Below are 14,913 nucleotides of genomic sequence, written 5' to 3'. Positions count from 1 at the left end.
CCTGTCTCCTCTTTTAAATAACACACAATAGCACAGGACTGGTGAACTGACAGTATAACTGAGTGAGAAAATTAAATGTGTGACATGTCTCATTAAAACTTAGTGCAAATGCTTGCATCACTGAAAAGAGTTGCTTTAAATGTTACCTTAAGGATAAATTGAAATAAGTGAATCAGTTTGGTAAGTGAAATTTGGCTCAAAGCCATGACAGTTAAATCTGGCAACTGAGTACCGCACAGGACATGAGCTAGTCTGAAAACTGCGTCATTTAATAGTGCAGTTCATGATGCTTAAAATAAATATCTCCAATGTGGGAATTCTATATCAATTATTCTCTGCTGATTTCAGACCAAATGTGGCCACTGTTGTGATTATGTTTAGAGAGACTATCATTATTATTCTACAAAGTATCCAGTGAAGGTGCTAATATTATAATATGTGCTGCAGAAAACTTAAAGTGAAATTACGAATGCTTCCACAGGTGTATTTTGGCATCACATGGCTAATATCATTACTTGGAAAAGAGCTAATAGGCTACAATTTGCCCTGAAATTTGTCCTCAGAATTAGGAGAAATTCAGGACTTATTTGAATAAAATCTAAAAGACAGAGTAATTCAGGAGTGTACTGAGGTTTCATTGTTACTGCAATGCTTGGATTAAATTGAAATTTTGACAAATACATTGCAGAAGAAAGTACAAAAAACATTTTCTAGATTATACAAATACAAATGGCTATTATAAAGTAGGAGAGTAAAAAGGTGTTTAGTGAGGTAATATTGAAATAATCTGTATTCGGTAAAGATTACAAGAAACTATAAACTGTAATGGAAAATCTCCTATACATCATAGCATATTAAATTAAGATTAAAAAAACCAACTTGAACTGTTTTAATGCCTACGGTAAGAATTCAAACTAAAGGCTGGTTTGTTAATATAGTCATATTCTGGTTTCTAGGTATCTGAATACCAGTCACTGAAAATGCATAGAGGGACTTCTGAATCTGAAATTCAAATAGAAATATGTGTGACAAATCTTAAAGTCTTTGTCTGGTATTGTTGTAAATAATTTCAAATTCCAGAAGTAGTTTGTATGATATAATGGATCTGACTAACCTAATCTGCTGTCTGTTTTTCACAGTAGCATCTCATGGCTTTTTGAAGAAAAGAGGATAAACGCTTTGTATGCTATTAGAAAAGAAGTCCATGACCTTTATATCAATTAGTAGATTTCAGAGTTGGGTGGAATTCTTAGGGCTTGGGGGGCAGGGTGGAGAAAACCCACACTCCTGTAATTGGCAGTTTTTTATTTGGAAGTCAATTAACATAGAATTCCCGCATTGAAATTTTCAAGTAATTTTTAAAGTAGAACTATTATGCTGTTCATCTAAAGTCTTCTGAGAGATGTTTTACAAAGTTCTTTTACAGATCTAAAAATATATTGAGCTGAATTTGATTGTGACATCTTTTCATTAACTCATTTTATTTATGGTTGCATGGAAGAACAAGGTAATATATTTTAATTAATTCTGGTTTTATTGTAACTGGAAAAAATAATCTTTTAAAACCTGTTTTTCTCTTTGTCTTGGATTGGTAACTCATTTTCTTTTTTTAAGTATTCACATAACACTCTATTTTGTTACCCTCTTTAAGTATTAATTATCTTCCATTTAGCAATAACTTCCTTTTTAATTTATATGAAATCTTAAAAGTTTGTTCAACCAGTTTAGATAGATGATCAAATATGTAAAATTCTCTTTCACAGTAATTGCAATTACTATATGACGAAATGAGGCTATATCAAATAAAACCAACAGGCATTCTGATTTTCTATACTGTGAGAAAAATTATATATAAAGTACATATACCACTGACAGTTGAAAAGAGAAGTATTTTCTGTGGAAGAACAGCAAGAAATTCACTGAAACAAGAGTTTGCAAAATATCAGTGACAGATATGAAAACAAAACCACTTCTTCACAGCTGATCATTTTATGCAATAAAATTGCTAAGTGAAACAGATGTCTCCATTTCTCAGCTTGGCTGACATGAATCACAGATGCCCATTAGCCAAAATAACTATAGGAAACACTTTATACTAAAAGTAGCAGAGAAATATTTCACAGAACTTTTTTTAATACTAGAATAAAGTGACAAAACTTTGCAGCGCTGATTGACACACTGCTCATGCATTTCAGACCTGGGTAAGATTCAGTGTTCAAGGCTGTCAAGAACATAGGGCGGTCTTTAGCCATCATCTAATAACATCTGGATTGAAATAAAGAGCTAAGAAAATTATATGAGCGGTATTCTCTTTTCTTGCATATATAATACATATTTTCACTCCTTTAATTATGTCTGGAAGCCTCGTTCATTGTATCTATAGCTTTGAATTTTCTTATCACCCAAGAAGACCTTCTGAAATGTCATTCTGAATTTGAAGTTTTTCTACAATAACCATGGACTGTTGTACGTATACATAAAATTTAAATTGGATTACCAATTCAAAGTGAAATTATTAACATTTTTTAGAAAATGCAGAGTGTTATAGCTTAAAGTGTTCTAAACTATGCAGATTGGTAATCCTTACAAATATGCTACTCTGAAGTACAACTATCAGTTCTGGAAAAACTTTTATGTGGATGTCTCAAAATCTTATATTCAGCTCCCTTTCCAATCTTTTGTCTAATATAGGTGGGAAAAAAACTATAAAGTTTGAATTTGGTGGAGGTAAGAGGTTAATGATTTTGTGCGTGGTGTAAAAAGGGTATTTTTCACTTCCAAATCAGCTTAGTAATAACATTTGACACACACATAGCTACAGGAGAAGGAATTGAAAACCATCAACATTGGAAGTACCTCACATACTAGACAAATAAGTATGTTAAAAGATGTTTACTTCCTGAATTGGATCTAAATATAGCTGTTCAAAAGCTTTATATTTTGTAGTGTAGGCGTTTACTTCATTTTCTGATTTAGTTCTGTTCACTACACTGTGTTTGTGCTTCTTGTGCCAGGCAACATTCTCAGGCACCAGAATGCGATTGTTGGGATTGCTAAATAATTTTACAAGTTCCTGGTGTGCTTTTGCTAAATATCGCTCTCCAAAACAATTTCCATGCATGATTTGTGAGTTAAATTTGGCCAGATACTATTCCTGGGAACTGTTTGCATGGCATTATGCTATTCTGGAGATAGAGAATTTACTCAAATGGATTTTGCCAGACTCTGCTAACTAATTTCTGAGTTAAAGAACAGGCACTGCAGCCTCAATGTACGATTGTCAAGTTTTGTAAGAATTTATAATACCAGATCTGGCTTTGGAAAGCATATGGGAAAATTGCAGTGTGCCCATTTAAAGGTTCCCCTCCGCCCCCACCCCCCTAATCTTTCTTGCTCTAAAAGCCCTTTATTTTGTATCTTTAGTGCACAAGTCTAAGGAAGAGCAGCCTCCTATAACTGCTCTTCATCACTCTGCCATGAAAATATTGTATCTAGTGGTCATGGACCATCAGTGAGCTCTTGGGACCAAAATGTTTTTGAAGATGAGGTGGTATCCTAGGAAGACCTGGAGAATAAAACACTTAAAAGGCTTTTGAGGACTAGTTACACTAAATTACATTACAAAATGGGCCACAGCCTGTAAGATACTGCCCAGTCTCCTAAAAAGAATGTTACTTAGAAGGGTGAAAGGTCATGACTTTAATGGGCCATCAAGAGAGGAGCATGAGGGATTAGAGTTCACAGTAAAAATTCGTTCCCCAAAAGGGGAGTGAGAATGGCTTGAAACCTTCAGTTTGAAGTCAGCAAGAGAAACAGAAGGAAAAGAATAGGGTTTATTTGCAAAAGATTTCTCTTAACATCTACTTTCCTACTCTTCGTGTTTGGTGGAGCTTCCTATTTCTTTATCTATTATGGAATTAAATAAAGAAAGTAGTAAGAAAATGTGTATTTTGTAAAGTCAACATGCACATACGTAGTGTAAGCAAAATTTAATTTGTCATTCTTTGATAAATATTTCCAGTGTTTCTCAAGGTTTATTTCTGAAATGAAAGAAAATAGGAAAACCTTTATATGGAAAATCAAAGTTCAGAACAATGACAGTTTTCTAAATTTCTACCACAAAGGCTTTGATCCAAGATTCCACATGAACTCCTTCTGTTCCACATATTGCAAGTGTGTGGGAAACATTCAGTGTTTGAATGTGTTTCATGGCAGAGTATTTTACTGTTTGATTTCAGATTATCCTACCAGTCTACTCTTTATGTTTGGTTTCAACACAAAAAGCAGGTAAAGCCACATTCAAAACCCAAACAGTTGAATATGCTACCTCTGATACTGACTTAAAATGGATGCTATGGAAGACGATATAAGGGCACCATAGACAAAAAAGAGAAATATTTCTGTGACTGCGTGTGAAGAGGGATATTTATACTAAGCTATGTGTATAATTGTGTTGGGTTGGCATGGCAAGGTTTTGGTAGGGGGGGGGCTACAGGGGTGGCTTCTGTGAGAAGCTGCCGGAAGCTTCCCCTGTGTCTGACAGAGCCAATGCCAGCCAGCTCCAAGATGGACCCACCGCTGGCCAAGGCCAAGCCCATCAGCGCCTCTGTGATAACATATTTAAGAAGGGAAAAAAACAGTTAGAGCTTTTGCAGCTGGAGAGAGGAGTGAGAAGATGTAAGAAACTCTGCAGACACCCAGGTCAGTGCAGAAGGAGGGGCAGGAGGTGCTCCAGGCCCCAGAGCAGAGATCCCCTGCAGCCCCTGGTGAAGACCATGGTGAAGCAGGCTGTCCCCCTGCAGCCCATGGAGGGAGGATGAGGGGGTGTAGCGATTCCACCTGCAGCCTGTGGAGGACCCCACGGCAGAGCAGGTGGAGGCACCCGAAGGAGGCTGTGACCCCATGGGAAGCCCACGCTGGAGCAAGTTCCTGTCAGGACCTGTGGTCCCATGGAGAGAGGAGCCCACGGCAGAGCAGGTTTGCTGACAGGACTTGTGACCCCGTGGGGGACCCATGCTGGAGCAGTCTGCTCCTGAATGTCTGCACCCCGTGGGAGAGACTCACGCTGGAGCAGTTCGTGAAGAACTGTGGCCTGTGGGAAGGACTCATGTGGGTTAAGTTTGTGAAGGACTGTCTCCCATGAGAGGGACTCCACGCTGGAACAGGGGAAGAGTGTGAGGAGTCCTCCCCCTGAGGATGAAGAAGCGGCAGAAACAACGTGTGATGAACTGACCGTAACCCCCCATTCCCCATCCACCTGTGTGGGTAAGGGGGGCAGAGGTTGAAGCCGGGAGTGAAGCTGAGCCCGGGAAGATGGGAGGGGTGGGGGGAGGTGTTTTAAGATTTGATTTTATTTCTCATTCCTCTACTCTGTTTTGCTTAGTAATAAATAAGATGAATTCCCTCTCTAAGTTCAGTCTGTTTTGCTCGTGACGATAATTAGTGAGTGATCTCTCCCTGTCCTTATCTCGACCGACAAGCTTTTTGTTATACTTTTTCTCCCCTGTCTAGTGAACAAGGGCAGTGACAGAGGGGCTCTGGTGGGCACCTGACCCCCAGCCAGGGTCACCCCACCACAATAATGTTTTTCATGATCTGAAATGTGAGCTTAAATTAACAAAAAACCTACACGTGACTAACTTACTGCAGTTCTAATGGATGTTGTTAATGTGTGTTCAAATGACTATTTTTAGAATAAAAATGCACTGGTTCTGTCTTAAACTCTTTGGAGCATTCTGATCTTTTTGGAGCCTGATTTTTTAAAAAGTCTTTATATTTGCACTTCATTTATGTAATCGGAGCTTCTACTTGATTTGATCCTTCTGCTGAACCCAAAATTAAAAAAAATATATACATTTCATGGTGAAAATAAATCTGAACGCTAGATTCTTTCAGTTAATTATGAAATCAATGGTTGGAAGGAACTTTCCAACAAGGAGATGAAAGAAATTATGGTAAGTGCATCCAAAAGATCAAATGAGCCAACTACATTACTATACTGAACAAAGCAACATAATTGAGTATTTTTTTTTGGTTATGGATGTACTAACGTCAGCCAGTACTACAGATCATTAATAGATGAAGTTAAGCTTTTTATTACACAATAGGTATTAAATCAATATTGAATGCTTAACAAATTTCTTTCTTTCCTTTAGGCTATTTATATTAGTTGATGGAGTGAAAATGATAATGACTTAAAATGACATGTTCTGCAATTTAGGAGAAATATAAATAATATGATTTTTCTTTTTTTTCAAAAAAATTAGTATGACATGGAACCAGTTGTTCTGTTTTCCTTAATTGTCATGTATTCTGCCGTGTTCTTCATCTGCTTAGTGAATTTACAACTTGCACAGCAGGTTGTGAATTTTTAATAGGATCTCTTCAAGGAAGGGAAAGGTCAGCATTAACATAAAAATCTTCTTTAAGAATTGCAGTGCAAAGGTTTCTTAGCAGCGAACAGGTGTTGCTGCAAAACTAAAATCTGCCACAACAGGCTAGTTAAAAGATTCTTGGAGCTCAGTTAGGAAACAAATGCTTCCGTATGACACCATGAGTGCCAGTCAATGGTGACTGAAAGTTACTTTGTTTTGTTGGTATTAAACATGTTCATTGTACGCAGAATGTTTTAATACATAACAATTATTTTAAAAAAAAGACGACCCACACCTTTTCATTACTTCTAAATAAAATGCTCTTATTTTTCTTCCTTTTCAGCTTCATTCTGACCAGGACAAGGGAGATGGATCCCTCAAATACATCTTGTCAGGAGATGGGGCTGGTACTCTTTTTATAATTGATGAGAAAACGGGTGACATTCATGCTACTCGGAGAATTGACAGGGAGGAGAAAGCCTTTTACACCCTGCGTGCCCAAGCTATTAATAGAAGAACTCTGAGACCAGTGGAACCTGAATCTGAGTTTGTCATCAAAATCCATGACATCAATGACAATGAACCAACATTTCCGGAAGAAATTTACACTGCTAGTGTTCCTGAAATGTCAGTCGTGGGTGAGTGGTTTATACTGAGGCACAAATGCCTGCTCTATATTACTTGCTGAATAATTTCCCCATCCTCTGAAAAGTCAGTCATGTTTGGAATTCTACCTCTTTGGTTAAGTGTTTTTCATTTTGGTTTGTTTGTTCAAATATTGGAATTGCATCCAGAAACAGATTTTTGTGATTTGAGATCTATTTCTACTTAGAATATTCAAATTATTAATTTACAGTAATATGGAATATAAATATAAATGGAAAGTAGTTAATGGTGAATCATCCTCCTCCTTAAGAACTGTTAGAATAAGATTACTAAATTAGCCTGTTGAAAGCTCAATGAATTTTTCCTTTCATTTTCACTGGAGGTCCCCCGTGGTGATAAGCACTGCATGGAGAGCTGTCTCCACTTTCATTGTTTCTGTGGCTGAGGAGACTTATATGTTTACTCATGTGCTGTTGATGCACTGCCTGAAGGTAGACACCCTCTTTATTCTCTTTGCTTTCAGTTCTTTAGTGTACGGAGCTTTCAGTTCCTCAACTCACTCACGAATGGCAGCTGTTTGAGTTAATCTTTCTTCTGTTTGCAATGTATTTTCAGTTCCTATCTTAACTACAAAGTTGTGGTCTGGATCATGCCAACTGGTCAGATTCATAAACAATAGCATTTTGGAATATGAGCTATTCTTAATTAGGGCATACAATTCTTTAGGAAGAATTTTGAAAAGCTTCAATATGCATAGAGTCACTGTATAAAAATTAATATTCACTTATTCATTATATAAATGTAGATATAATACTAATTTATAAATATTCAGAAAACACACAATAACTTCGATACCTCTTTTGGCTATTACTGCTGTTTTTCGTTATTACCACTGCCTGAACTAGATCAAACAGTGTTTCGAGATGTTTTATATGTTTTACTTTCCTGGGCTTTGGAAAATGTTAAAAGAGCAGGAAAATATGTAATTATTGAAAGAGAATGGCCTCAGCAAAGCTATGCAGCAATATGTGGAATCGTAACACTAAGAATTTTCTATTCTTAAGATATTTCAATCTGCTTTTAGTTTGTGACTGCATCATTTTTAAAAGTCTCAATGTTCAGCAAGCAGTTTTTAGTATAAAGAAAAATTAGAAAAGGAAGAATAAGGAATCTGCAGATGATTGCATAGGGCTGTACTGGAATCGCATCAAACTACTACACAAAGAGGAGAACTGAAAAACCTTCTTTTTTTTTATTGTTCCAAAATAGAAGAAAATGTAATGCTGATTTATTAATTTACTGATCAGTTCTCTAGAATCATGCATTTCAGTAAATGTATATAGCTTTAGGCAGACATCTTGAAAGAACATCACTGCATTTTCTGGAGACGCATGTGGCAAGATTACAGTAGGGTTGAAAAAAGACATCTCAGAGCTCTTATTTCTCATGTCCTTTCTATAAATTCCAGAAGGCGCTGCTTAAAATATTCTTGGAAAGATTTTTTGAAAATGATTCAGTGTGTTCATTAAATATTATGTTATTATATAACACTCATTTATAATCTATTGATTCCTAATTCTGTCAGTCTCAATTACATAAAGATCATCTTTTTCTTAAGTGTTCTCAAACATCTAAGACATTATTTCAATAATTCTAAAATAGTCAGGATGCGAGGTTCCAGTGTATCTGTATGTCCACATAGATCATACAAATTTTGAAAGTTGAAATTTTGCTGTACTGCAACAAAATAAAAACATAATAAGAAAAAGAGATAAGCTGATAAAAAAAACCCCAAAAAACTACACTGATGGGTAAAAATAATAAAAAAAAACTTGGATGTATTTAGAGTATTAACCCTGTATCTTGCATAAATAGTTGTCCTGAAATGAATAGACTTTATTTGGTCACTAAAATGACCATAATTTAGAGAATTGTAACTAGGTTAAAATCTATCATTTTCTTGGCTTTTATAAATGTGGTCATTCAGCTGCTAGACTACTGACTACCTGGTAGGTAGAATTTGCTTTTATCTTTATGGCTTTTAGCTTTATGGCTGATCCCTAGAGACATATGCTCATCTGTGGTTCATGAGTAGATGATGTGATTTTATAAGGTATTCCTCAAAGTTGATTCATTTCTTCATAACATCATTTTAATTTTCAAATTTAAACAAATCTACTCTGTAATCTCAAAAAGTAAAGGCTGAATCAAGAAGATAAAAAATGTTCTAAAGAAACAAGCTGCATAAAACTTTTGGGGCAAATACAATTAATTAGAAATTTTGAAGTTAAATGTTAAAAAGTCTTCACATATTTGTATAATAATTAAATATAATATCACATAATTAAAAATATTTTTGATTTTTTCAAACATCATACAATTCAGCATTTTTGATACAGAAACTTACATGAGAAATTTACGAAAAAAAGAAACATAAAAACCTATTTTGTTATGACATCACCTCCCCATCAAAAGGAAAATAGGAAGAAATTCCTGCATTGCCCTATTTTGCTCTCTCCAGATTATTTATTTTGAGTTATAGTATTGCAAGTAGCCCATTAGTTGCGCAGTACTGTTGGCCATGGGCTAAGAAAGTGTCAAACTTGTAGATGTAAGGAGCGCACCCTTGGATGTAGTTGTATTGCTGCACTGAATCTGTCTCCTTCTGTGGTACTCACCTCTGTGAGTATATAAAAACATATAACCTTTCTATAAGCAAAAACATTAAGCAGTGTTTAGGATATGAATATTGTCTCAGGCATAGGTACCAGAAAGAAAAATTGCAAAGCCAAATTACTGTGGCTCATACCTGGGCAAGTAGATAGGTGATACATTGCTCTGTAAAAAGTACTATGCTATCAGGACTGTAATATTTTCACTACCTAGTCCAGCACAGTCAACATAGTATGGCATTGCACTATATCAGGAGTCAGAGAGAGAGTTAGTTTACCGGAACCACACCCTACCTTCCCTGGGACGGGCCTGTCAGGCAGACAGGACACACGATATAGAGGATTCCTTATCCTCTCTCCTCCTGGCTGAATGCAGTGACTTAAGGGATGGGGGAGAATGGTGCCCAGCACAGCAGGCACATTTCCTCCATGACTACCCCACCTTCTGAGGTCCCCTTGCATAATAGGTACGAGTCTCTGCAAGTGGAACTGAACAATGATGAGGATGATGGTTCATCTAAGTTAGAGATGTCACCAAGGTTAAGTCGCCCTATGCCCTGCATCAAAACTGCTTCCATAAAGAAAAAGACATGTCATTATCATAGGAGACTCTCCCCTGAGGGGAACAGCAAGCCCAGTTTGCCAACCTGACCCACTTCTTAGGGAAGTCTGCTGCCTCCCCAGGGCCCAGGTTGAAGATGTGAAGAGAAAACTTCCTCCCCTGGTACAGCCCTCAGATTATTATCCATTATTGCTTTTTCATGTGGGCAGCAATGGAGTTGCAACAAGAAGTCCAAGGGCAATCAAGAGAGACTTCAGGGCCTTGGGACAACTGGTTAAGGGATCAGGGGGACAAGTAGTGTTCCCCTCTATCCTTCCAGTTGCAGGGAATGATGATAGAAGAAACACAGAGAGCCAGAAGATCAATATCAGGCTCTGAGCCTGGCAGGATTTTGGGTTTTTTGATCATGGGTCAGTCTACATGACACCAGGCCTGCTGGTGACAGACAGGTACACCTGTCTCAAAGGGGGAAAAGGATCTTTGCACAGGAGTTAGCGGGGTTCATTGAAAGAGCTTTAAACTAGATTTGAAGGGGGAAAGGGATAAACTAGGCTTGCTAGAGATAAGTCTGGGGACAGCAGGCCAATGTTTGAGGGATAGTATGCTAGTGAGGTCCTTCAGTCTGCTCCACAATGTGCTGCTGAGTACACTGGATCACATTTGAAATGTCTTGATATTTATGCATACTGCATGAGGAATAAGCAAGAGGAGCTAGAAGGTTTGGCCCAGTCCCAGAGCTATGACATCATTGGCATAAGTGAAACCTGGTGGGATGAGCCCTGTGACTGGTATGCCATGATGGATGGTTATAAGCTTTTCAGGAGGGATAGGCAGGGGAGGTGAGGCTGGGAGGGTGGAGCTGTATGTAAAGGAGAGGTTGGATTGTATGGCGCTTACAGTTGGTGATGACACCGTTGAGAGACTCTGGGTAAGGATGAAGGGGAAAGCAAATAAAACAGATGTTGTTGTGGGAGTCTACTGTCAACCACCCAGCCAGGACGATGACACTATTGAATTATTCTACAAGCAATTAAGGGGTATGTCTAGATCAACTGCCCTTGTCCTTAGGGCTGATCTTAACTTCCCAGACATTGACAGGGAATATCATACAGTGGACACAAACAGATTCTCCAGGAAATTTCTGAAACTTGTTGAAGATAACTACTTGGTGCAGGTACTAAAGGAGCCAACTAGGAAAAGTGCCCTCCTAGATCTGTTGTTTGTAAATAGAGAGGATCTTGTGGGCAAAGTGGTGACTGGTGGCTGTCTTGGTCACAGTGACTGTGAAATAGCTGAGTTTCAAATCATTGTCCGTAAGACAAAAACTGCCAGCAAAGCTTCGACCCTGGGTATAGGGAGACCAGACTTAGAACTGCTGAAGGAGCTAGTCAGTAAGGTCCCCTGGAAATCTGCTTTTGAATGTATTAGGGTCCACGAATGCTGGTCACTTTTTGAGAGCCATCTGTTAAGAATACAGGAGCATGCAATTCCAAAGTGTTCGAAGTCAAGCAAGTGAGGCAGAAGACCGTCTTGGATGAGCAGGAATCTTCTAGAACTTAGGCAGAGAGGGAAAGTGTACAGACATTGGAAGCAAGGACAGGTGACATGGGAGTACTACAGAAATGCTGTTCAGCACTGTAGAGAGAAAATTTGTGCGACCAAAGCTTGATTCAAACTGGCTAGCATTGTGAAAGAGAACAAAAAGTATTTTTTAAAATATGTTAACAGCAAAAGGAGGATCAGAGGTAACATTGGTCTGTTGCTTGACAAGGTCAGTCACCTCACAAATAGGAATGTAGACAAAGTAGAGAAGTTTAATGCCTTCTTCACTCTGTCTTCAACACCAATGATGCACTCTGGGACCTCTGGAGCCCTTTGTTGGAAGACTGTGACTGGGGGAATGATGAAGTCCCAGCCAACTCTGAACTTGTTCGACACTTGCTGCTCCATCTGGGTGTGCATAAGTCTATGGGGCCCAATAGGATTCATCCCAGGGTACTGAAAGAGCTGGCTGATGTCATCATGAGACCTCTCTCCATTATTTTGCAATGGTCCTGGGAGTCTGGAGACGTCCCAGTCAACTGGAATCTGGCAAATGTTGTCTCAATTTTCAAGAAAGGTAAGAAAGAAGACCCTGGGTAATTACAGGCCTGTCAGTCTCACTGCAGTGCCTGGTAAAATTATGGAGGAAGTTATTCTGGGAGTTATTGAGAGACAATGCAGTCCTTGGTCATAGCCAGCATGGGTTCATGAGGGGAAAGCCCTGGTTAACCAACTTAATTATCTTTTATGAAAAGGTCACCCATCTAGTTGACCAAGGGAAGCTAGGAGACATGTTTGTTGGTTGTTTTTTTTTTTTATTTTAGCAAAGCTTTTGATGCTGTGTCTCACAATATCCTTCTGGATAAACTATCCAGCACACAGCTAAACAAGTCCATAATACGTTGGGTAAGCAATTGGCCGATGGGTCAGGCTCAAAGAGTTATAGTAAATAGGGTTACATCTGGCTAGTGGCCAGTCACCAGTGGTGTTCCCCAGGGTTCGATTTTAGGGCCAGTGCTCTTTAATATATTTATTAATTATCTGGATGCAGGAATCAAATGTACAGTAAGTAAGTTTGCCAACAATACTAAACTAGGAGGAGCTGTGGGCTTCCTTGAGAGTAGAAAGGCCTTATAGAGAGATCTGGATTGACTAGAGAGCTGGGTAATCGCCAACTATATGAAATTTAACAAGTGCAGGATTCCCCACCTGGGATGGGGTAATCCTAGTTATACATACAAATTAGGGGACAAGAGGCTGGAGACCAGTCCCGTGGAAACACATCTGGGGGTTTGGGTTAATGGCAAGTTCAAGGAGCATCTGGACAACATTCTTAGTCATATAGTTTAGTTTTAGGTAGTCCTGCGAGGAGCAGGGAGTTGGACTTGATGATCCTTATGGGTCTCTTCCAACTTGAAATATTCTATGATTCTGTGATTCTATGATAGAATTATTAACTAAAAATGTATCTATATGTTTATAGATGCACTCCTGCTACTCTCTGTGCATCCCAATTTGATAGTTTACTATCAATCACTTTATCAGGTGGAAAGGTTGGAGCACTAGACAGGGACATACACAAACACTGCTTTTTAAAATTACAATTTATTTATATAAACTATAAAAAGAAAGATTTTTTATATATATAAGTATGATTGGTGAGTAGTAATAGCAAAATGGGGTGAATAGCAAATGAAAAGGCATGGCTCTTTCACTATCAAAGGTGAAAGAGGACCTGCTGCCGATAAATGGTAGTATTGGTCAGATGTTGTGCCTTTTATTGGGGGGAGACAGCACTGGAACAATTCTTTTTTTCATTGGTTCCAATTCTTGCAGAAGTTGTCATCGTCTTTTATATCCTCTAGTTATTTTCTCTGTATTTTCACCACACAAGTGATGTTTCATAGATGTTAGATATTTGTTCTTTTTTTTCGTTTTTGTACTTTAAATCTAAGTCAATCTGTAATATGACCAGTAACTTGCAACTTGTATTTATTCCTTTGGGGCCTCTGGTATGTTATTCTGGACTGCATTCTCAAGACCTCTGCTATCATCGGCTGCCTGCACTCTCAATCCCATTACTGAATACCACTGTTTCAAACGGATGGGCTAAATCTTATCTCTATTTTAAGACGTGTCAAAAAGTAGTCAACTATTTTGCAGTTTTGCAACTATGTTGTCTATTTGTACACATCTGTACTGCAACCACAGGGATGAGATGTTCATATTAAATCTATATGCACTCGTCTAAATACTAGAAAGAAGACAGATGTGGTGGCATACCATACTATGTAAGTTTCCTCATATGCCTCATTGCTTTTTGAACTACACTGTATAATGTAGATAGCGGCTAGAGTTCAGATCTATTTGGTTTATCTTCATATATTTTAAGTTTTCCACAAGGTTACATATATTATTCACCAGTATACCACCATAACTCTTTTACTTAATAACTGAGTGAATTGGTAAACTCTTAATCACCAATAGTATTTTACTAATCCATAAATGAAGGCTGTTATTGCCTAATATCCTGCTTTCTTCACCAAAAGCATCAAAAGAAGTGCACAAGTAGCAAAAATGTGCCAGAAGTATCAGCTTGAAATAATTGAAATCTGTGCACCCCTTGGAGTGCAGGGTTTGCTCCATCCTAAAATGTCATTTACTATAAGGTACGACAAAGTGGGCCAGGAGGTAAGAAAAAGACTATTAAGTCTTCACTCCCTCTGCCCCCATTCTTGAGGTATCAAATAATGATGTAGACATACACCAGCCTCTTTCAGACCAGAAACAGCAGTTTTGATTTCTTCCTCAGGCTGTGGTATTAGCCAGATGGGTACTTGAGAATGTGGCTATTTCTATTACCAAATACAGTGTCTTGACAAAGGCCCATCAGTTCTTTGTTGTCTTGTTCATCTTTCTTCTGCTGCTCATTAATCATAGTAAAGGCAGAGATAAATGGGCCAACTTCAGGATCTTGAAGTTGGGTCAATATCCTAGAAGAAACCTTGTTCTCCTGAAGTCTTTGTATGGATTACCATATATTTTCTCTTCTTTCACTTTTTTTCTTTCCTTACTTTCAAAGTTTATGACTCAGAATATTCTTACGGTTTTGACTACAATCTTCTGTTCTGTCCTTCATATTCTTCACCTATTTCTG

The 14,913-nt window shown here is 38.0% G+C and overlaps 1 protein-coding gene across 3 annotated transcripts in view; it reads left to right on the top strand.

Moving 5' to 3' along the window:
• Positions 1-14,913, top strand: part of CDH10 (cadherin 10) — a 111,225-nt gene that overhangs the window by 63,591 nt on the left and 32,721 nt on the right. For all 3 annotated transcript variants that reach the window (XM_075744854.1, XM_075744851.1, XM_075744853.1), the window contains exon 3: positions 6,718-7,012. In XM_075744854.1, the coding sequence (XP_075600969.1) occupies positions 6,718-7,012 (295 nt within the window). The remainder of the gene's footprint in view (positions 1-6,717; positions 7,013-14,913) is intronic.

This window comes from Balearica regulorum, chromosome 2 (genome assembly GCF_011004875.1).
Source record: "Balearica regulorum gibbericeps isolate bBalReg1 chromosome 2, bBalReg1.pri, whole genome shotgun sequence".
NCBI lineage: Eukaryota > Metazoa > Chordata > Aves > Gruiformes > Gruidae > Balearica > Balearica regulorum.
Note: the sequence above shows the minus strand (reverse complement) of the source record. Positions and strands in the feature narration are given on the sequence as shown.